We start from the raw sequence: 23,945 nt of genomic DNA, 5'->3' as shown, positions 1-23,945 counted from the left end.
CGGGGGCCACGCGTGGCATCCCACAGACCATCCTCTGGAGGCTGCGCAGAGTTCATGACATCCCTTCCCTTTATTTTCCTGTTTATTCAGAGCATGTGTAAACACATGCGTTGCCTGGTTTCGGCGTCTCTTTGGCCATTTCATTATTGCTGGAGCCTCTGAGCATCACTGGAAACCTTGGGTTTTCTAAATGAATCTAAAAATAGACCTCTTTGAAAAAAAATCTTGGAGAGTTGACACAAGGCACCGTTATTTATTTCTTTTCCCTCCTCCCCTCCCCCCCTCTCTTCCCACACTTCCCTCTTCCTCCGCATCAGTCCTGAGCACAAAAATTCTGGGCAGCCGGGTGTCCCCAGGGACAGGGAAGGGCCCCCTTGGTCAGTGTCCAGGGGCCCTTGGACCCCCTGAGATGTCCGTGTGAGCCCTGGGCGACATGCTCTGAGAGGCGCCCGCTTGGAAGACGGGGGTCGCGGGTCTGGGGGGCGCTTGGGAGCCTTGGGCAGGGTTTATGCAAAGCTGCAGCGGGCGAGGGAGGCGGTGGCCGGGGCGATCCTTGCGAACGGCCGCCTGGAGCTCGGGCAAGACCGACTTGGACACTCCCACGCCCCCACCCCCTTCCCCTCGCCGTCGCCCGCATCGCTCCGTCTCCCTGACTTTTCTCCGCGAACAATCAGGGACTTGTGCTGGCGGCCGAGGGAGCCACGGAGCTGGCTGGCCGCGGAGCGGGCGACGTCATGGATTCCTGAGTGTGAAGTTTGCAGGAAAGCCCTTAGTTTTGGAGATGGACGGGATCCAGCGGTTTCCATGGCGCTGGATAAACAGGAGGAAACAGTGAGGGAATCCCGTTATTTTACTGCATTGAAAGCCTATAAACACGGAGCGCGGGGAAGGAAGTCGCGTTCCCTCTCGAGTAAGCCCGAGCGCCGAGCCGCGCCGACTCCGCCGCGCCGGGAGCCGGGAGCCGGGAGGCGGGAGGCGCGCAGCTCCCGGGCCGCTCGCAGGCGCCTCGGCCAGGGCAGCCCCCTGAGCATGCTTTAGAGAGGACGGCGCCCCCCAGGCTCCGGGTCTGCCCCCGCAGAGCCCTCTCAGCCCGCGCGCCGAGCCCCCGTCCCCTCCAGATGCAGAGAGAGGCTGCGCTGAGACGGGGGCACTGCGAGCCCCTCCGCGCCATGGGGTCTGTGGACCAAGGTAACTGCCCCCCGCCCCCGTTCCGGCCGCTTCCTCCTCCCGCCTCTCGGCCCTTTTCCTTCTGCTTCTCCCCAGCCAGCGCTTTCGGCTGCCGGCGGAGGTCGCGGGCAGGCCCGGGGACTCCGCTTTCCCAGGGCGCACAGGTAGCGTGGCCCGGAGGACGGGCGCCCCCACCCTGGCTAAGGAGGGGGGTCGGGGGCGCCGACTTGGGACCACCTCGCGCGGGGGCAGCGAAGCGTCCCCAGGCGGGATTCCTTCCCCGGGCCAGCCTGTCAGAAGGATGGTCCCTTCCGTGGGACACCCGGAGGGATTCTCGCTACTAACCGCGGGCTGCTTAACCATTTCCGCGCTGGGCTTTGGGAGCAGATGTCAGCGGTATTATTATTATCATCATCATCATCATTATTTAGCTTTTTTTTTTTTTCTTTAGGAGAACAGGCTTGGTACTTTACTATCTAGTAATGAAGGCTTTACTTTTTAACAGAGCCGCAGATGCTCTGGGACATTTAAACAATTTTCTTTCTCTTTTTTGTTTTTTTTTTCTCCCTGATGTGCCTAGTGGATTCAGTGTTCCAGTTCCCCCTTTAAAGTGCAATGTACCATCAGTTTGTTTCGCGATCTGATTACACTCTCCTTTCCGTGTTTCTGTCTCTTTTCCCCCTCCTCTTGGAGTTCACCCTGGAATCATACTACTTAGATCTTACGGGAGGGGCTTAACCTATACGAATATGATATGAAAATGTCCCATCTGGTTTGGGATTGTGGAGGGGTTTTGGCTGTCCACCAACCCACCGGACTTGAAAAGTAGAAATTAGGCGATGGGATGTGTTTTTCGGAGGCCAGTCCCGGGAAAAGTGGGGGGCATGGCCCGGAGGGCAGGGCTGCAAGAGTTAAATGAAATAAATATGCGTAGGAGGAGTTAGCCTCGTGTCATAAAATCAGAGTTGAATGTAGGTTTTGTGCTCTGCGTGGCTGATTAAAGTTCTAGGGGGGAAGAAATGACAATTTCTGTAAATAAACCTGAGGGGCTATTTTTTTTTTTTTTTGAAAACCGGAGTGGGGCCAAATGCCTTGGGTTAGGTAAATGGTGTGCTTTGCCACAGTGGACTCAATGACATATTTTTAGCTGAGTTGCACTTTTGAAAGCAAGACCCTGCCAACACGGGACGTTTTAACTGGTATCAGTTTATCCTGTCCTCGGCTGGTGGTCAAGCCTATGACATAATGACCAAAATCATTACTAATATCGCATCACCTGTAAAAGGGGTGCTTTGAGACAGGGGACAGATACATTAAGGATGGGAATGGGTTTTTACTGCCATGCCATGTATACTGAAAGGCAGTGTTTGATGTTATGATGTGGGGGTGGGGGACAGACAAACGCCAAAATTAAGTCTGTTTGGAAGAAGAGGGTTGGGAAGAGACTTCTGTTTTACAGTGTGATCTCACGCGAGCCTCACCTCTGCTCCAGGTTTGTGAACTTGGTCCTCTCTCCAGGTTTGGAAGTGTGTGGGTTTTGTGTGTGCACATGCATTGCCTCACCTCCCCAGCCCACGCTCGTGTGTCCAGGGACTGTAGAACGTGCATGCTAGTGTGTGTCCACATGTGGGAGACAGGGCACCGAGTTGTTCCCGGCAAACGACTCTTGGCATGCCAAAGCGACTGGGCACACAGGCTGCAATTCCAGGCTTCAGAGACAGTTGGCATGAGAGGCGCTTCGACTGTGCCCGCATCGGGGTCTCCTGAGGGAAACCCAAATGGCCCTTCACACTCAAACACCACCAGGAGCAGAGGGGCAGATCTCAGGGTGCTTGCAGATGGGCGGGGTCATTAAATAGCAAATAGAAGTATTTGCATGGTAAGAAAATGCCGACCTTGCTGTGCAGTTTTGGGCCGAGGCTCTGGGAAAAACTGAAGATCCGAAAGAGGTGTGTTCAGTTTTATCTGCAGTGGGATGATGGAAACTATTTCAGGAATAAACAAACTCAGGGTGAGCTCTGCTCACTCCCAGACGCAAATTCCCTGCCTTCTGCCTGGCTTAGAATTTCTGCTTCACTGCATTGCAGCTGTGTGATCTTGGGTGAGCGACTTAAACTCTCTGGGCCTCAGTCTCCACATCTGTAAAACGGAGCCAATAATAATGTCTCGCTTAAAGAAGGTTGTGAGAATCAGTGAGGTGGCACACGTAAAGCATCTAAAATGCTGCCGTGCTTATAGTCAACACTGGATAAATACCCTGTGATTCCTATTAAATGCAAAACAGTAACATATTGATATAGAAACTGGATTTCATGGCAAAATTCTTTGAAGAGTCACAGTACCTTAAACCTCTCAAGAGACTCTAACTTCTTGAAGCTTCACAGTGACACAGGTTGGGCTAGGATTAGGGTTTGCCAAGCTTCCATTTCCTCGTCTGTAAAAGGGAATAATGACAGTGATGACCTCATGGGGAGTCATGAGCATCGTATGAAATCATGCGTATAAAGCACTTAGCTCTGTGTTTAACATGCGCTTAACACATACTGGCTGTTATTATTTTCTGACAGTTGAGGACTATGAGAACCAGCTCTGCCCAGGATCACAACCCAAGTTTGTAGCACAAAGCCCAGCACCTGGCAAGGTCTCTGTCGCCTTCCGCGGGGGTGAGAGAGCGTTACCAGCGCTGACTGGGGGCGGCAGGGCTGGGGGTTTGACGCGTGTGAAGCCTCTCATCGTCAGGGCTGGAGGAGGGAGTGAAGCGCAGAGCGGGCAGGGGCCACTCGAGCACTACCCGCAGGCACGCGGCAGCGCCTGGGACTCGGACCCAGGCTCTCGACCGCGCGCTCTGCTGCCTCTGGAACTTACTGCTGTTATCATTGGGTATCGCACTGTTCGGCGGATGAGGACACCGAGGAAGGCCAGACCCTTGTCCTGGCCTCTTTTGCCAACATTGTGTTGGTCCTTACCATATCCTGGAAGAGAGAGAAGTCTGTGTGAGGAGGGTGGTATGGAGGGGACAAGCATCCTTGATGGAGACGGGGCAACTGAGGCAGCCTCTGATTTGTCCCGGGTGGAGGGTGAGTCAGGAAGAGCGCCTCGCTTTGCCTCAGGAGCACCATCTCTCCACTTGCACTAGAGGACTAAATGTCCCTGGACGGCCAGGGGGCTGTAAAGCCAGTATTGCTTTCTTCCCACGCAGAACTCAGACCCGCTCCAAGCGCCCCCAGCTCCTGGCTGAGCCCCTCCCTGGCTACCCAGTCTGTGCCTCCTCCACAAAGACCTTGGGCTTTTCCTTTTCTTCCCAGAAGTTCAGAGAGAAGCACTCATTTCCCCAGATGCTCCTGCCTTTATCAAGAACCTTTCTTAGGTCAGCGGAGGACAGGGCCAGGTCGTCCGGTTCTGTGACTCTGTGGTGGATCCCAGTTTCTATATCCAAGTCGCCAGCAGCTTAGGATCTGAGTGAGAGGTTCAAACCTTGGCTCTGCCACTTGCTGGCTGCGTGACCTCATGCAAGTGATTCACTCTCCTGTGCCTCAGTTTCCCCACATTTAGAAAAGTGTTAGTGATGTTGTCTGGGGTGTTGGTTACTATATGTAGGAACTGAGTATCAACCAATCAGAATGCCAGGAGCAGTGTCCCAGGAGCCTCCCCTCCTGGACCAGACTTTAACCCTTCATTTACCGAATTGTAGGGAGGGTCTAAGATAGTGAATGGCAGGGGAGGCTGGCGTGCTGCAGTTCATGGTTGCAAAGAGTCAGACATGACTTAAGACTGAACGACAACAATCAGGGAGGGTCTCGGGCTTCCCCGGTGGCTCAGCAGTAAAGAATCCGCCTGCCATTCAGGAGATGCGGGTTCCGTTCCTGGGTCGGGAAGATCTCTTGGAGGAGGAAATGGCAACCTGTTCCAGTATGCTTGCCTAGAATATCCCAGGGACAGAGGAGCCTGGCGGGCTACCGTCCACAGGGTTGCAAAAGAGTCGGACACGACTTAGCAACTAAACAACAAAAACCGTAACAGGGAGGGTCTCAAGGCCGCAGAGGCCCCTGGAGGGAATGACGGATCGTTTACCAGTCTAAGGAGAGTTCCAGTCTTTCAGTAAGCAGCATGAACCTCAAACTACTCAGTTAATAAGTGCTGCTATTATTATTGTATAATTCATTAATTCAATATTTATACACCCCAAATCCAACCTAAAAACAATAGTTGCCGAATGCTTCCCACACATGTTCTCATTGGCTAGCTCTCACTACACACACGTGTGATTGAGTATTTCGGCTCTGACCTCGAAGAAGCAGAGCAGGTTACTCTTTTTGTTCCTTTGCTGGATGAGGAATTCGAGACTCTGACCGCCCAGACTGGACGGGGGCCCTCCTGTGCCCCGCAGGCCCCCACCCTGCCCTCTCCTATCCTATGCGCCTCACACTGATGGTCGTTGTCCATGACATGTCTGCATCCTCCTCCAGAACTGAACACCAGGAACCAGAGGCGTCAGCTGTCTCATTCACTCCGGGGGCCCCAGCGCCTGGAATGTGCCTGACACTCAGTGGGTTTTCAGTACTTTTGTTCCGTGGATGGAGGAATGAATGAATGACGCACAGTAGGGTCGCTTGACCTGTTGGGGCCACAGAATTAAGACTTAAACGCCGAAGCACCGCCGCCGTCCTCTGGCTCACTCGTTCTGCCTCTTTTTGACCATGACGGTGGTTTTGACTTGCGCGTTCTCCCACCAAGCGCTGGTGACCTAAGCAGGCTTCCTTGTGGGTCATCAGCAGGCCCACGCTTTCATGCTGTTGTCTGGAATGAGTCAGTTCCCAACAACAACAACGACCGTGACAGCCGCCACCGCTTCCCGAGCGCCCTGGATTTGCCAGGCACCGTCCCAGGGCTTCTCCACCGCCACCGCGTTGGCTCCCACCCAGCCCCATCTTGGACAGGGAGGGGTGCCCGCTGCGCCCGGGGCACATCGCTGGTGGCAAAGCTCGGAAGCAATCCCCTTGCACCCTGTTGCTCCCCGTTAGGGATGGACAGTCATCGCAAGAAGGGCATCTGTTTTCCCCACCAGACTGTATATACTGTAGGGCCGAGCAGTAACAGACATTATCTTAGCGGATTCTCCCAAAATAACCTGACTGGTTGGAATTGAGTATGATCCTCCCATTTCAAGAAGAGGAAACCAAGACGGGGCCTGGTCAAGGCATTCAGAGGGCAGCACTGATTCGGAAAGCTCTGTTTTTAAGGGTTGCCCAGTCCTGCCTCCGGAGAAGGCAATGGCACCCCACTCCAGTACTCTTGCCTGGAAAATCCCATGGATGGAAGAGCCTGGTAGGCTGCAGTCCATGGGGTCGCTAAGAGTCAGACACGACTGAGCGACTTCACTTTCACTTTTCACTTTCCTGCATTGGAGAAGGAAATGGCAACCCACTCCAGTGTTCTTGCCTGGAGAATCCCAGGGACGGGGGAGCCTGGTGGGCTGCCATCTATGGGGTCGCACAGAGTCGGACATGACTTAGCAGCAGCAGCAGCAGTCCTGCCTCTGCTGCTTCTTGCAGCAGGATCGCCCGGTCAGTGAGCTGGGTGGGCTCACGGTGGGGCTCTCTCCTGCCTTCCACCTGCCTCTCTGGGCCACTGAGGAGCTTCTGGCGGCGCCATCCCTTCCCTGTCCAGCTGGGACCTGCCAGCAGGGACCCATTTCCTCAGAGCCTCTCTTGTTGGCCACATCTCCGCCTTGCACTTCTTTGCCCGGGCCGCCAGGGTGCCTGTGTCCGGTGCCACAGCTGCTGTGGGAGCAGGTCCAGGCTGCCCAGTTACCCCTTGGCGCCCCCCAGTCCTTCCCTTGGCCTTGGCCTGAGCCAGTCTTTCCACCCCGGGGTCCCTGCTCCCTTTTTTTTCCCCACATTTTTCTTCAAGGCCCAACTCATTCTTACCTCCTCTTAGAAGCCGCCTTGACCATTTAATTCATTTTCATCATTTCAAGCATCTCCGATGTACCGGTTGCCCTTCCACAGGCTGGGGATAAAGTGAACAAGACTGAGGGTGTCTGTCCTCACAAGGCAAACCTCAGGGCAGCCACCCAGGAACATCCAAGATAAACTGGAATGGTGTTAAGGGCTAGAGACCATACTAGGAGCACAGAGCTGCGAAGGTCTTGGTTTATACATGTGTGTGCTGCGTGGGTGTTTGAGTTTCCTGTGGCTCCAACACAAATTACCACAAGCCGGGTAGCTTGAAACAACAGAGATCGATCTATTCTCGCAGAGTTTCAGAGACTCAACGTGTGAAATCAAGGTGTCAGGGCTGTGTTCTCCGGAGGCACTGGGGCACGACCCCTCCCTGTCTCTTCTGGCCCCCAGTGGTCCCTGGTGGTCCTCGGTGTTCCTTGGCTCCTAGCTGCGTGTCTCCACTCTCCGTCTCTACCTTGACATGGCCTTCTTCCTGTGTGCGTCCTCTCCTCCTCTTACAAGGATGCAAGCCATTGAATTTGAACCCTTAGCTCTGAGGACCTCATCTGGACTTGATCATATCTGCAAAGACCCTCTTGCCAAATAAGATCACAGCCACCAGTTCTTGAGGTTAGGACTTGAGCGTATTTGGGGAGAGGATGTAATTCAACACACACTCGCGGGGATAATTCACACTCGTGGGTCCCTTCCTCTCTAGAGATGTCTAATTCTTTGACCTCTGAACAGTGAGGGATCTGTCTCTACAGTATCTCAGGCGGAAGGAACAGTGAGCCCCAAGGCCCAGAGGAGAGAGCTGCGCTTGGGATAGTCAAGGAGCAGCCAGTCCCGTGTGCTTGAAACAGAAAGGGAGGGAGGAGAAGTGTGATACAAATAGAAAGATGGGGGAAGCAGGCCAGGGCGGGACCCAGCAGGATTTTGCGAGCAGTTTGAAGTTCATTCTTTGAAGTTCATTCTCATGGTAATGGGGAGGCCCTGGGGAAATCAGAAGTCACTGAGGGTGTGAGTTGCTGAGTCTTTTCAGAGAATCACACTGACCATTAAGTGGGAAACCTCTCCCAGGTAACAGGGGATGCTTAGAATACAGGTGGGAGGTGACTGCAGAGGCCTGGGCAGGGATGAAGGGCTGGGGCCAGTGTGGGGAGCAGGGAGTGGGGAGGAGTTGGTGTTTCCCTGTCTGCAGAGACTTCTCCTTTTTGGTTTCCAAACTGTGCTCCCTTGAGTCCTGGGGCTGCGAAGCGGTGGTCCCTATCTTTGGCCCTCAAGGGCACTTGCCATTAATTTTGTGAGTAATACGGGCCTCTTCCAGTGGGTCTCCTCTCGGCCCAGCCTGGACTCCCCCGGCGGCCCCTCCTTCCCTCTCTGCTATCACCAGGAGTCAGAAGGCTTCTCTCAGTGTTTCATCTTAGTCCAAAAACGTCCCTCAGCGCATCCACCCTGAGCTAATAACCCAGGAACACTGTGACTCAGTAATGAGTATCAGACTGCTGTGGGACAAAACCACTTCCGTGGTGGCATGTGTGACTTCGAAAGTAACATCACGACCTGCTCCATGCCTTAGTTTCTTGAGCTGAGCAGCGGGGGTGACGGTAAGCGTCACACGTGGCGGAAGCCGGGAGGCTTGCAGATCAGGTCTGTGCTGCTCTCGGTGTGGACACAGTGATCAGTGCCTGTTAGCTGCCATTTTCACTATTATTTTAGGGTTTCAGAGTCCAGTTGTTCGTTTTCTTCAGCCTACTAACCGACAAGGGCTTCCCTGGTGGGTCAGTGGGAAAGAATTTGCCTGCCAATGCCAGAGACTCGGGTTGGATCCTTGGATGGGGAAGATCCCCTGGAGAAGGAAATGGCAACCCCCTCCAGTATTCTTGCCTGGGGAATCCTATGGGCCTGGTGGGTAGAGTCCATGCAGTGGCAAAGAGTCAGACACGACTTAGCGACTAAACAAGAACAATTAACCTACAAGAGTCCTTCCTGATTGGGATAAATAGACTTTCTTCTAAGTCTTTGGGGTCTCTTCTGAATGACCTAGCTCAGTCACTCAACCAGTGAGTTCAGAGGGGTTTGTGGAGGCACAGGCTAGGTGGTACGGAGAATATCCAAGATATATAAGGTGTACTCATTTACACTTGAAAGAGAGGCACAATCGTGTGTGAAACCATTCACATGCAAAGGAACTAAAAGTTTCAATGAAGTCTACTGATTGTGTTGATAGAGGAATTTAAGAGAGTGAGGGCAAGAGGGAGGCCCTGTGGTCTTTTGGGAGGGGAGGGTGGGAGATGCTCTGGGGTGTGGCTGTGCTGGAGGGAAGCTGGAGGCTTCTAGATCCCTGAGGTCAGCTTGCTTGTCCGCATCCCTCTCTGACTTCATAGATTATGGACTCGACATAGATGCTTGAGTCTGCAAGAGTAGGCAGGAGAGAGGATGGATATGGGAGCCCCAACCCTGGGGGTGCGGTCATCTGGGGAGACGGCCGGGTGACAGAAGGGTGACGGTGGACAGAGGGAGACAGCAGACAGTTAAGAAATAGTTCTGGGGTTGGGCAAAGGCTAACCAATGTTCCATCCCCCAGCTAACCAGCCCTCTGCTGCTGCCATTAAGGCTCTGATTCAGTGGAAGGCGAAGCTCCCCTGGCAGAGGGATGGTGACACCTCCTGCTTAATTAAAGGCAAGAACCGCAGTTTAAGGGCTAGATGAGTGTGCTGACCGTGCTCTCCCGTGAAATGTCAGTTCCATAAGGCGGAAGGGAATGTGCTGCGGAAGCAAGGGATGAAGAGAACAGACAAAGCCAGGACAAAGTAGGTGAGCAGGGACCAGGGCGGACGAGTTGAGGGCCCGGAGACCAGGGTCTGGTGCCCACATGCCCACAGGGTGGACGGGGGCAGCGGGTGGGGCGGTGGTGAGCTGAGAGCGGTAGAGTCACCTAGAAGCTTCTACTCAGCCCCAGGTGGCAGGGCCACAGGGAGCACAGGTCCCGTGTGGCCTGGTCTTCCCGTTGTGGGGAGCCATCAGACACTTGAAGTTTTAAATGAATACTCTCAATTAAAAAAAAAAAGTTCAGATTTAAAAAAAAATTACGGGGCAGGCCAGACATAATATGCCTGCAGGATGGGTTTGGCCTGGGACCACTGCTGCTGTGCTGTGGGGTGTCTCCTTACAGTCCACACCTCCATTTGGGTTCCGGCTTTTGGTAGATCCCTGTTTTCCTGGAGCTTTAACCCTCTCTGCCTGCCTGGTAGTAATGAGGCGGGGTGGTGGGGGGTGGCGCCAGTTTCAACAAACTGCCTTCCGCTGCAATCTTCTCCTGGAAATTATCTTTCTTACAGCAGAGAAGTCCTGTCCAGGCTTTGAAAGATGGTGTTGATTGTAGGTTGGAGTGAAAGCCAAGTTTGAAAGTGTCTTGTGGTTCCCCCAAATCATGAGGTCACCCCTGAAAACTGGCTTTGAGGGGAGGCAACGTGGTCACCCCTGAAAACTGGCTTTGAGGGGAGGCAACGTGGAAGGGGACGCCAGGACCCTCAGTGGTCGAAATATTTTAGAAATCGAAATTGATGCAAAGGGACTTTGTGGTTACAAATCTGCCTTCCACTGCAGGGGGTGTGGGTTTGATCCCTGGTCGGGGAACTAAGATTCCCATATGCTACAGGGCAAAATAGTAAATAAATAAATACAAAAAAATTGATGCAAAAATCTACGATGAACCAAAAATAGAAAAAAAATTTAAGTAAAGACAAGATCTTTATTATTCATTTTTCCTTTTACCTCAGGGTCTAGGATGGGTCCACACAGCACTGATACTGACCCTGTCTTTATTCCAAGTGTAATAGTTTGCTTAACATAGATTTTCTTTGTATTCATTTTTATTTTTAAAACATGTTTTATGAAAGCATAGTGTATTTGACTATTGAGGTTTTTGGTTCCCTCTTGAATTTTGCCTCACTTGCCTGACTCTGGTTCCAGTCCTGAAGGAGTCCAATGCATCCATCTGTAAATTAAAATATTAGCATCTCGAGTGATAATCCCCGGATGTACTTAAATTGAGGGACGGTCCTTTCTGGGATCTGGGAGAGCTCCTACTTTTCCGATTAAACACATTTCGGGGCCTACATTTTCTAGTTAAGCTTTTCTTACGATGGGGTCGTCGGGATGGTGGGGTTTGGGCTGAGAACAGCCCGTTAGGGCTGGCTTTGTAGTCCGCAGGGCCTAGCATAAAAGAAAATTCTCAGCCCCTGGTTCAAATATTGCTAAGAATTTTAAGATGGTGGTGGCAGGGTGTTAGACCTTGTGGTCCTCTGGGTGCAGGGCCCTGTGGGCTAGCACAGGTTGAACCCATGAAATTGACCTTGGCTGCTGCTCAGGTTAGCACTAGAGCCTCCTGGACCCCCAGCTGGAACGGGGCCTCAGGTATGAGCTGATTTACTGGCCCCCATTTTACAGATAGAAGAACTGAGGCACAGAAAGGCCAGCTGACTTGCTTAAAAGTCACAGAGTGATTCAGAGGAAGCACTCGGATTGGATCCTGGGCCCCCATTCTGTGATCTTCCTGATGGTACCACAGGGTCACCCCAACCTCGGCCAAACAATGATCTCTTCATGCCTGTGGGTGCCATTGACCTCCAGGAAGTTCAGCTTGGAAGAGGAGGCAGGGACTGGATTCAAATCCATCAGTTTTGTTATAATGACCCCAGGAATCTATTTCCTATACCAGAGCATATTTTTTTATAAGTCATTTTTTTTTTCTTTTCCTTTTGAAAAAGAAAAAAAGCATGTACAGGCAGAATTTCCCTGAAGCCACTGAGTCAGATGAAATGTTATTTACATAAAAATAATTACAGGTGTCATAACCATGCTAGAGGCTGGGCCACCGGTTGTGCAAAACACCAGCTTTCCGGACATCCCTGACAAGTCCCATGAAACTGAGGCAACCAGGGACTCAGGTTCGCCTCTCGATGCCACTTCGTGTTCTGAGAGATCTCTCAGGGTGAGCTCTGTTGGGCACTGTCCTTCATCCAGTCCTTCGGCTCCTTCTTCGAGAGTGCCCACCGTGCCCTGGGAACGCTTCCAGGATCTGGGGCTACAGCTGGACTTGCCAGATTAAAATACAGAATATCCGGTGAACTTTGAATTTCAGGCAAACGATGAATGCGTTTTTAGTTTCAGTATGTCCCATACAATGTTGGGGGACATATTGAGCTAAAAAACATAAGCGTGCATTGTTGTCCAAAATCCAAATTTAACCTAGTGTCCTGTGTTTTTGTTCACTATATCTGACAGCCCTGGAGACAGCAGTCAATAAAACAAACCTTCTTGGTCTTGTGGGGCTTACAGTCGATTGAGAAGAGGCAGAAAAGATGAGCAAGTGCACTTATGAATAAATATGCTGCCAAGATAAGGGCTTCGAGGAACACAAAGCAGGGTCAGGGGACGGAGGAGGCCAGGGGGTGCTATTTTTATTGGGATGATCGTGGAAGTTCTCTCTGAGGAGCTGACATTTGAGCTGAGGAATGAACAAAGCAAGGAAGTGACATTTATCAGTGTGAATAGTAGGTGCAAAGGCCCCAGGGTAGGGCCACGCTTGGTATTTTCAAGGAACAGCTGGACAATTGAGGAGTGGGTGGCAGAAGGAAGTCAAAAGAAGGGACCGTGGCCAGAGATGATGCCTAAAGGGGGCTGGCGTGGGGCAGCTGATCTAGGAACCTGTCGGTCAGGGTGCTTGTGTGTCCCTCCCTGACGCCTACGGGAGCCTCTGCCCTCATCTCGTTACTTCCATGTTGGCCCTTACAGGGATCCCTTTCAAAATATCCCTTTGGCTGCTCCATGTCAGGGCCGGCGTGGAAGTGACGAGGCCAGGGAGGACAGTCATCAGGATGACAGATGACGTGCACTAGGCTTGCCGGGGTCGGAGGCGGAATGGTGAAGCTGGTGAAACGTGATGGGATTTGGGGTTTTTTGGTTTGCTGAGGGGGTTGCCTGTGGGTGTGAGCAGAGAGAAATAGAGGACTTGCTCATTGGTTTTCGGTGGGAGAAAGTGATGAATGGGAGGGTGATCTGGCTGGGAACTGTGGGAGAGGAGCAGTTTCAGACGATAAGTAGGTTGGTTTGGACAGGTGTGCTCCACGGCGCCTGCTGGGTGCCCAGATGCAGGTGTTGAGTGGACGGTGAGACAAGTCCACTGCTTAGTCGCTCTGTCCTGTCCACCTCTGTGACCCTTTGGGCTGCGGCCCACTAGGCTCCTCTGTTCATGGGATTTCCCAGGCAAGAATACTGGAGCAGGTTGCCATTCCCTTCTCCAGGGGATCTTCTCAAACCAGGGATCAAACCCATATCTCCTGTGTCTCCTGCATCACAGGCAGATTTTTTAACCGGCTGAGCCATTGGGGAAGCCCTGGGAGAGGTAGAGACTGAGGCTAAAGATGAGCTTCATACCAGAAGGGGGAAAGGAGCACAGAGCTATGTGTTGGCCGGGGTTGGGGGGGTCCTTCCAGGGCCTTCTTGAAGGGGCCTCAGCACTCAGAGTCTCCTGGGGTGGGGTGGGGTGGGGTGGGTGGGAGAGTTGGTATACTCTGAGTATTTGTATTCACTTGCAATCAGATTATGCTGCCTTTTTAAAGAGGCAGCCGGCAAGAGGAAAAGAGAGAACTCAAGGGTGAACTAGAGGGTGAGAGTGTGCTTCCGTTGCTTCCTGTCCTCCCCACGGCCCGCACTCCCATTGTCTCTTGCCTGGATGGCTGCATGAACCTCCTAATTGGTCTTCTTGCTGTAAACCTCATCACCTTGCAGTTTCTTCTCCACCCAGAACCCAGAGCAACCGATTAAAACCCCAAATGTGGTCTTGTCATGTACCTGCCTAAATGCACTTCAGTCATTCCTCATTGGTCTTAGGTCCAAAATTCTCCATGAAGGCCCCACTAATCCCCCAGCCTTACCCCACACCATCTTCTGGTCCGTCCCCTCCAGTCTTTTCTCGGTTCTTCCTGCCTCTTCCTGCCTCAGGGCCTTTGCACATGCTTTCCCAGCTGGCTGTTAGTTCTTCCCCTCACTCTTCGCTGGCTACCTTCTGCTCAGCCTCCTGTTCTCAGCTCAAGCATCACCTCCCTAAGGAAGCCTTTCTTGAATTCCGTGTTGACATTATTGTTGTAGCCTCTGTCCTGTCGTCTGCTCTCCTTTCATGGCACTTGTCTCAGTTTGTAATTATACACTAGAGTCAGTGCTTTTGAGTGGAGCTGAAATCCTGGGCCAGGATCAGACGTGTGCTAGGATTTGCAGACCCTCAGCAGCCTCACTAACCTCCCATTGCACTTCTGTTGGGGAGCCCAGAGGAAAGCTCAAAGGCCAGGGCCTCCACAAGGTCAGCGGTGGGGCAGAGGGCAGGTTGACAGAGCTGCACCGTTGGGGCCTGCATCCCAGCCCGCGCTCCTGGAGTGGCCTCTGAATGCATAAAGGTCATGCATTATGCTCCTTGCTTCTAACAGCACAAATTATTTATTTTGGAATTGAAAATATGCCATCCCCCAACTCAAGCCCCAGCTTTCAGAGTGGCCTGTAGAGAAGAAAACGCTCTCACTTCCCAGCGCTCTAGCAGAAACTCTGTTCTGGGTCAGGACCTAGTCTGAACCCCTTCCCTTTAAGAGCTCTGATTTGGCGCAGATTCCAGATTCTAGAAACTTAAAAAATATTTCTACTGTTCAGAGGAACAACTGAGGCAGTTAGAGTATTATTGCCAGGTCTTGAACCGTTCTCACAAGGCAGTCTATCAAAGGGATGGTGATTTTACCTTTACTATGTCATCTTATTATTGGCTGTCTCAGGAGGATGTCAGTTGGGGGTAAGAATTTAGATTTTTGCCCAAACAATGGGGTGGCCAGATTAAGTCTTAGAGAAGAGGGTCCTTAAAGACAAATATAAGGATCTTATATACACAAGGACAGTCAGACTCTTTTATCCATCCATCCATTCACCCGTCCATCCATCCGTCATCCATCCATCCATTCACTCTTCCACCCACCCACCCATTCATCCATCATTCATCCATCCACTCTTTCATCATCCATCCATCCATCATCCATCCATTCATCATCCATCCATCCATCCATCCACTCTTCCATTTCATCCATCCATCCATCTGTCACCCAAACATGCACTCATCCATCCATTCATCTATCTGCACATCCACACACCCATTGTACATAAAGCTGTGAATGAATCAATCATGACCCCTGCCCGAGTGGATCTCACAGGCTAATGGAGATAAAAATGCTCTGATTGGCCAAGCCTGGGTCATTTGTACACTTCTTTGCCAGGGTAGTATGGGACAACTGGGTCGATAATTTACCAGAATTGCATCATCAAGAGTAGTTTCCCAAAGGAACACACTGGGGTGTTGTTATCAGAAGCAGGGGGGGAATGACGCCAGGTACGCAGAATCAACAGATGTCCTCTAGATTAGAGGCATTTAGTCATCGTGGCTGGAGGGATGAAAAGGGACCGGTGAGGATGACACTAGCCTCTCCTTGTCTGTAGCACAAGGACAGGTTGGTTCCTCTGATTTTCCCTGGCTAAATTTCAGGGTTTGGATTCTGAGTCCTGTCACAGGGACCCGAGAGCATCCATCTCTTTCTGGATCATTCTGTTGTTTGGTCGCTCAGTCGTGTCTGACTCTTTTGCAACCCCATGGGCTGTAGCCCGCCAGGCTCCTCTGTCCATGAGATTCTCCAGGCAAGAATACTAGAGTGGGCTGCTATTTCCTTCTCCAGGGGATCTTCCCCACCCAGGGATCAAACCCATGTCTCCTGCATTGGCAGGTAGATTCTTCTGCCACCCGGGAGGCCCCTCCTTCTGGATGCTTGGGCTCTCAGCAGTCCTAGTGTGGGTCATCTCCCCTCCTCCACCTAAATTTGTCAGCCACCCCTAGGATACTTGCTGGATTCACCTGGTGTGTGTATGTTTATGCTTAAGAAACAAACAAGAGGATTTTTTTTTTAATGTTCTGACAGCCAGAAAGAGCTTCCCAAGACTGAAAATGCATGAGTCTTAGATCCAGGCCCAGGACCCTGGAATGGAGTTTGTGTCCAAACCAGTGCTTCTTACCCCAGGCCACACACTGGAAGCATCTGGGGAGCTTTTACAAAATACTGATGCCTGAGTCTCAAACATTCTGATTGTAACTGGCCCCTCCTAGGACCTAGCTTCTTGAATTTTTTTTAACAGCTCTCCAGGTGAGGTCAATGTGTAAGTTGGGTTAGGAGTCACTGGTCCAAGTGCAGTTTGGGAAACCCTATTCATTGCCGTATCTCTTTACCAACAGGACATAAACATGATGAGGGTGGTAGGGACCTGGTCCTGCCGACGGCTGCACCCCCAGGATCTGTGGTAGTGCCTGGTACCTAGCAGGTGCCCAAAAAAGGTCTGGGGAATGCATAATGATTGACAGCTTCCCACGAATCCCTTAATGGAACCGAGATGGCTCCCCTGAAAGAGGGCATCTTCTCCACCCTCTGGCACGTGGGGAAGGATCAGAGTCCGTCCCTGCTTCAGGTCAAGCTGTGGCTCTCAGGGAACCCCTGAACCTCTCCCACCTCCTTTTCTGATCCAGTAATTCTCAACCCTGGCTGCCCTTTAGAATTATCTGAGGTCATTAAAAAGAAAACACCTTCAAGGGGTTTGGATCGCAACCGGGGAACAGGCATTTTTACAGCGTCTCAGGGGACGCCAATGTGCCGTAAAAGGAGGCCGCTGGCCGCGTCCCCTGTACCTCTGTGAGCCTGCTTTCTGACTGGAGCTAACTTGGTGCAAGACCCCTGGAAGGGTTTTATAAGGGGGTGTTGGGAGTTGGTTCTTATGCGTTGTTCCCTAAGTGCCTGTTCACAGCGTTCACCGTGGATGCTTGCCTAGAAATGCACATCTCCGAGCCTCTCCTCCAGACTTAGTACTCAAGCTGCAGTGCGGGCCTGGGGATCTGCGTTCTGATCAATCGTGCAGGTGTACTCGTCCCCAGCTGCCCTTTCCACCTGCACTGCCCTCTGACCTGCTCTGCCACACTGAGCTGCTTCTGCCTCTCGGTTTTGGTTCCCACCTCTGAAGCATTCTTCCTCCAGGTCTGCCCAGCAGTCAGGTTCCTCCGAATGCCATCTTGCCAGAGCCCCCCCCCCGCCACTTCTTGCCCCCCCACAGCTGAGGGGACCAAAGCCGCCCCAGCCCCCAGCCTTTCCCCTACATCTCTGGTGAGCACTCTCCAGACAGCACAGGGGAATGCTCTTTGTTCTGGAGTTTATCTCGGTCCTGACTCTTCCCCCACCAGGACCTAAAGGTCCCCGGGCGAGAGTGTCTGGTGCCTGCTGGTCCCTGGAGATGTCAGGCGGCCAAGAGGTGTAGATGGAAAGGCAGGTAGGACTTGCGCCTTGCCAGTACCTGGGATTCTTCGCCAAGTCCTGGATGTGACTGATGGAGGTGGCAATCCAGCCGCAGCTGCGGGCTCACAGAGGCTCAGGTCTGCAAGAGAAGGCAGTGGGTGCACCGCCCCTCCCCCGACCTTGTTGGTGTCAGCCGGTCACCCAGGGCAAAAAGACAAGTGGCTTTCTCATCCGGATCCTGGGTCCGGCAGGGCCGCAGAGCTTAGGCGGGGAGGATGGAAGCGGCGGCTGCGCCCGAGCGCCTGGCAGGTGGCTTCGCGCGGCGCCGGGCGGTGCGGCCGGGACCAGGGGCGGCCTGCTTCCTCCCGGCCGTCCCCGCCCTCCCCGGTCCCGGGGTGTCGCCCCGCCCCGCCGGCCGGGCCGCGCTGTCCCCGCCTCCCCTCCCCGGGCTGCAACAGGTGCCTCCGGAGCAGGAAGCGCGCGCCGCCGCCGCTCAGCTCCCCCGGGCGCGCCATCCCCGGACCCCGCGTGTGTCCCCACGAGGACAGTGACCCCGCCGCTCCGCCCGCCTCTCCGCCCCGCTTCCTGCTCCCTTCGCTGTCGCCGGCGAGGGGCCCGCGAGTCCACCGAGCCCGCCTCCGCCCCCGGCCCGCCGCCCGCCCGCCCGCCGCTCCGCGCGCCATGGACGCCCCGGAGCCGCAGCCTGACCCCGACGGCGGGGACGCCCCGGGCCACGAGCCTGGGGACAGCCCCCAAGACGAGTTCGACTTCTCCATCCTCTTCGATTATGACTATTTGAATCCTATCGAAGGTCGGTGGAGGCTCGCCCCGGCCTGGCCCCCGAGCCTGGGCTGGGGCTGGGGCCTGGGCAGTGGCCGCGGGTGGGGCCCCTTTGCCCCACGCGTCACATTTCCTGGGGGGCCTGAACTTGAGTTGGGGGGAAGTTGCCTCTCCCCAGGTGAGAGGGAGGGCGGGAGCCGTCGGAGACTGCAGCCGCCTTTAGAGGGCACTAGGCTCACTCTGCCTGGTGGGGCGCCAGTTTCCAGTTCCTTCTCCCCGAGGGTCCCTGGTAGTGAAGCAAAAGGGAGCAGGGGTCTCAGCTGGTCTCTTGCCCGCTGCTGGTCATCAGTGCGCGGTGGAAGCTATGGGTTTTGCCTTTGGAGGGAAGAGGTGAGGAAGCCAAAGAATGGAGTTTTTCGGCCGGGACTGGTGCAAAAAGAGGGCTGGTGAGGCGGATCCGCCCACCTCCGAGCCCCACCGTGTGCGAGCCCTTGCTGGGGACGTTGCGCTGACTCTGAGGAGGAGGTTGTCTGTGTCTAATGCTAGAGCGTGGTTTGCCCTCGTCTTAGGCGGCTGGCCCATTTCCTCCCTGCGTTCTGCCGCTGCCGTTTGCACATCACCTCACATGCTTCAGTCTGAGCTTTATTAAGTGGGCCCCACCCCCCGCCCCACAGGCAACCAGACTGTGGGGGCTTGGAGGGTGCCCGCCTGTGGTTTCAGGAAGGTGCAGGCTTATTCCTGCCTCAGCGACCTGTCAGTCCCTACCTGCAAGTGCGCTCTGCGCTGGGGGCTGGGGATTTCCCCCCGCTGGGCCGTCATTTCACGTGTTTAACAGGAGCCTTGGTCAGAGGAGGCGGTCGCACACCCAGCCTCACTGTATTTTTCTGGTTAGCAGGTTGTCTTGGAAAAAAACAGAACACCAGACAGGCTTCCTGATTTTGACAGCCTAGCCCAGCCAGTGCTTGTTGAAGCCTTGGGGGCAGGCCTGTTGGTGACTTCCAGATGCACTTGGGCTCGGCTGCTTCTGGGGAGCAGGAAGGGGTTGTGCTGGCTGGTGTGTGTAGGAGGCCCTTTCCGGACTCTCCCAAGTTTGCTGTTTCCCAGAGATGCTGTGTGAGGCAGAGAAGTTTCAACTTTCCCTCCGCAGCATCTTCAGGTGAAACTCCAGGTGAGGGCCTTGCTTTGACTTCAGAGATGCCCTTCGATCGGATACCAAGTGAAGATGGTAGTTAGTAATTATTCTCTATTTTGGCTGGAGATGGAAATAATTAGCCAGCCAAAGAGACCAGTCTTCTTGAGTTGCAATCTGGAGGCCATCCTTTGCTTTGAAAAGATACAATTAAGAATCTGTAAATGATCCCTCTAGCATCCGTGGTCTTGCTCTTCGTTAAGATTAAAGTCATGTTTGGAGGGAATACTTACACCCCTCCAAGATTCACAATCAACGGATTTTTTTTTTTTTTTTCCTGCAGCGGGGAGATTTCCGGGGAAATAGTTTCTAAGCCAAATCTGATGGGAGGTGCTTTTTATAGTTTTTCTTGGCAAAGGGGTGCTTGGTGGCTGCCAGATGGGTGTCTAAATGACCATGGTGAAGGCCCCAGCATCTATCTTTAAAAAAAATAAACTTTATTTTTGGAAACAGTCTTAAATTTACAGAAAAATTGTAAAGAGAGTACAGCAAGCTCTTGTATACCCAGCACCCAGCTCCCCGTAGGAGGAATATCCGTTAGCAGGATGCATTTGTTACAATTAGTGAGCCAATATTATGATACAGTTTTATAAAGCTAAGTCCATACTTTGTTTAGATTGTACTCCCCCCCCCCCTTTTCTTAATGAGCTTGACAGTTTTGAGGAATACTGACTAGGTGCATTGTAGAATGTCCTTTCAGTGGGGTCTTATGTTTTTCTCATGCTTAGACAGGGCTATGGGTTTTGGAGGAGGAAGACCACAGAGGTAAAGTGACCATTTCCATCACATCATATTGTGGGTACCTACCATCAACATGATTTATCATTATTGATGATAGCCTAGATCACCTGGCCGAGGTAACCTTTGGCAGGTTGCTCCACCATAAAGTTGCTGCTGCTGCTAAATTGCTTCAGTCGTGTCCGACTCTGTGCGACCCCATAGAGGGCAGCCCACCAGGCTCCCCCGTCCCTGGGATTCTCCAGGCAAGAACAATGGAGTGGGTTGCCATTTCCTTCTCCAATGCATGAAAGTGGAAAGTGAAAGTGAAGTCGCTCAGTCCTGTCTGACTCTTAGCGACCCCATGGACTGCAGCCTTCCAGGCTCCTCCGTCCATGGGATTTTCCAGGCAAGAGTACTGGAGTGGGGTGCCATTGCCTTCTCCAACCATAAAGTTACTCCTTGCCAAACGTGCAGCCCAACTTAAGGATGAGGAATTATGCTGTGGAATCTGTAATCAGGCCTTGCTGGGAGGGCACCAGGACAGAAACGTCATGGCTCAGTAAGAGAAGGGATGCTGCGAGCCTTGAGAGGCTGAAGCGAGCTGTTCCAGATGTGGGTCAGGCTCAGTCTCACCCAGATGTTAATAGCAGTCACTTTGTTCTGCTTCCGCATGATGGAACTCCCCAAGGGTCAACACTAGTCCGTGTCTTGCTAATGGGCTTTGTCCCACATGACAATATGTTGGTGGTACACGTGAGGTGTTCTCTTTAACTCTGGGCAATGGGCTTGGCAAAAGGCCAAGAAAGGAAGAGGATTGCTCCTGGGACAGACATTGTCAGGAACTGGTGACGGCATGTAGGGAGTTGGGGGAAGTCAGATGCTTATTTTGTGGAACCTGAGCGTGTGGCAGCTGTAATTAGCCCGTGTAGTACCCCTCCAACCATAGAAGGTACACACTTCACAGAAGGTTGTCACCTTCATTTTGTAGAGGGGGTTGATGAGGCACAGAGAGGTGAAGGAACTTTCCCCAGAAAGCAGAGCAGGTACACGGCAGAGCTGAAATGTGAGCCCGGCAGTCCTGCTCTGGAGCCCTAGAGTCCTGCTCTAGATCTTTCGGATCTACCGTGTGAGTTCTCGTCCCCTCACTTGACGAGAGATGCGCACAAAGCAGTTAGGGGCCTGGCACCGTGTAAGACTGGAGTTTAAAACATTACTGACAAGATGATCTTGGGTAAGTCATTTAATCTCTCTGGACCTCTGTTTGCTCAGCTGTCACATGATTGAATGATAGTACTTACCTCATACAGGCAACTGTTTGCCTTGAATGGCTTAACCCATTCACATCACTTAACACAGTGTCATTTGTCACTAGCTTTTTATTAAACCTTTGATTTCGTTAATAGAGGTGCTCAGTTCATGTGAGTCATCATTCACTTACTCATCCATCTAACTATTGAGCTCCTATGGTGTTAGATCCTGGGGATGTAGTAGAAAATGAGACTCAGTCCCTGCCCTCAATCAGTTAGTGTCTCTAATTGTTTTTCTGTCTAATTGCATCGACTGATCCCTCCAGTAGCATCTACATGGTAGTGGAAAATAGGCATCTTTGCCTTGTTCCTCACCCAGGCAGGAGAATCTTCAGTGTTAGCTTTAGAATTGAGGCATATGTATTTATGTTAGGGAAGTATCCATCCGTCTCTATTTTCATAAGAGTTTTGATTAGGAATGGGAGTTGAGTGATGCCACAGACTTTTTAGCATCTATGGAAAAACATGATTTTATTCTAAGATCATTTATATTAATAGCTTTCCTAATATTGAAACGTTCCTGGTATTAACCCCACTTGGTCACTGGGTATTATTTTCTTATGGTGGTGGGCCTGGCATCTACTGGATAATATTGTTTTAAGATTTCTTTTAGCAGTGTTCACCTGGTGGCCGGTAAAGAATCTGCCTGCAATGCAGGAGACCTGGGTTTGATCCGTGGATCAGGGAAGATCCCCTGGAGAAGGAAACGGCAACTGACTCCAATATTCTTGTCTGGAAAATGTCATGGATGGAGAAGCCTGGCAGGCTGTAGTCCATGGCATCGTAAGAGTTGGATGTGGCCTAGCAGCTAAGCCGCAAGTGATGTCTGTAATGTGCTTTTTGGTGTGCCGTCAAGTCTAAACGTCTCTCCTTCTCTATGCTCAGGAACAACGTGTGTATTGTTGGGACTATCCAGTTTCTCCCGTTGGGATAGGATCCCCTGTGAAGCCATCTGGACCTGGTGCCTTTTTATGGTCTTGTTCTGGGATAACTTTCTCGATCGTGTCTATGGGAATTGGGCTGTATCCATTTTCTATTTTGACTAGAGCCAGTTTTGGTAAACTTTCTTCCTAGGAAATCACCCACTTCACCTTTCTGAATTTTCAGATTTATTTGCTTAGAGGCATGCAAGGTAAACTCTTATTTTCTTTTGAGGGAAAGAGCTAAATGCATAGTAATAGAAAGAATGCAGACAGGGCTCTGGGGGTCCTGGCTATGAGCCCACCTTGGAGGGGAGAGGCGTGCTGGCTGTTGGTAGACAGAAGTTTAATTTCTTTGTATGTGCATGTGAATTCAAGGCATTCTTACTTCTTCCAACTTGTAATACACTGGGAAAGACGGATGGGCCCTGGGGATCCCCAGTCACCTCCAGCAGTGCCAGATCTTCTCTGGGCCGTGTTGGGAGGGCTTGCTTCCAGTCTGCCTCAGTGAGTCTGGCATGCCCCTCCTCTGGTAAGCGGATGCATATGGCGTTAACTTTGACCTTTCAGAAAGGAAAATGGACTCCTGACCGTTGCTTATAGTTTGTTCTGCTGATCCTCAAACTCTTTGGGTCACAGACCTCTGAAAGGCTGATGAAAGCCGCAGGTCCCATGTACCGCAGGAGCACACTGCACGTGTGTGTCCCTTTTGCACCTGTAAAGCCCGGGGTGAAAGGCACTCAGTCGTGTCCGACTCTCTGCGACCCCAAGGACTATACAGCCCACGGAATTCTCCAGGGCAGAGTACTAGAGCCGGTAGCCTTTCCCTTCTCCGGGGATCTTCCCAACCCAGGCATTGAACTCAGGTCTCCTGCATTGCGGGCGGATTCTTTACCAGCTGAGCCACAAGGGAAGCTCAAGAATACTGGAGTGGGTAGCCTATCCCTTCTCCAGCAGATCCTCCTGACCCAGGAATGGAACCCGGGTCTCCTGCATGGCGGGTGGCTCAGCTTTATACCATTTTCAGGTAGAGTCACACTGACCCAGGAATGGAACCCGGGTCTCCTGCATGGCGGGTGGCTCAGCTTTATACCATTTTCAGGTAGAGTCACACTGACCCAGGAATGGAACCCGGGTCTCCTGCATGGCGGGTGGCTCAGCTTTATACCCTTCTCCAGCAGATCCTCCTGACCCAGGAATGGAACCCGGGTCTCCTGCATGGCGGGTGGCTCAGCTTTATACCATTTTCAGGTAGAGTCACAGACCCTGCTGTCACCCGCTCTCTAATGTCACCTGCACTTGAGCTCAGGGCCACCTGCTCTCGGCCCATTCACAGGGCACAATTAAAGCCTCATTCTTTCAGCAAACACTCATTGAATGCTGGTTTTGTGCCAGGCCCTGTGGGAGTACACAGATGAATGAAATGTGGTCTTGCCCCTGTCTGGCCCCCAGGCCAGTGTGGGACACAGCCTGGTAAACAAATAGGGACAAATGAGGTGCTGATATACAGCATCACGGGCTTTTTTTTTTTTTGGTGCTTACTAAAAATAGAGCTC

General features: G+C 52.4%; 1 protein-coding gene across 5 annotated transcripts in view; it reads left to right on the top strand.

The window, feature by feature from the left end:
• The first annotated feature begins 952 nt into the window (after nt 1–952).
• The window catches only part of NFATC2 (nuclear factor of activated T cells 2), a 160,228-nt gene continuing 137,235 nt past the window's right edge, over nt 953–23,945 (top strand). For 2 of the 5 annotated variants that reach the window (XM_070801888.1, XM_070801889.1), the window contains exon 1: nt 17,917–18,284. In XM_070801888.1, the coding sequence (XP_070657989.1) occupies nt 18,155–18,284 (130 nt within the window). In that variant the 5' untranslated portion in view covers nt 17,917–18,154. Of the gene's footprint in view, nt 1,189–17,916; nt 18,285–23,945 lie in introns of those variants that run through there. The other 3 variants (XM_070801890.1, XM_019972586.2, XM_070801891.1) reach the window with 3 other exon arrangements.

Source organism: Bos indicus, chromosome 13 (genome assembly GCF_029378745.1).
Source record: "Bos indicus isolate NIAB-ARS_2022 breed Sahiwal x Tharparkar chromosome 13, NIAB-ARS_B.indTharparkar_mat_pri_1.0, whole genome shotgun sequence".
NCBI lineage: Eukaryota > Metazoa > Chordata > Mammalia > Artiodactyla > Bovidae > Bos > Bos indicus.
This window is presented reverse-complemented; position numbering and strand designations above follow the sequence as displayed.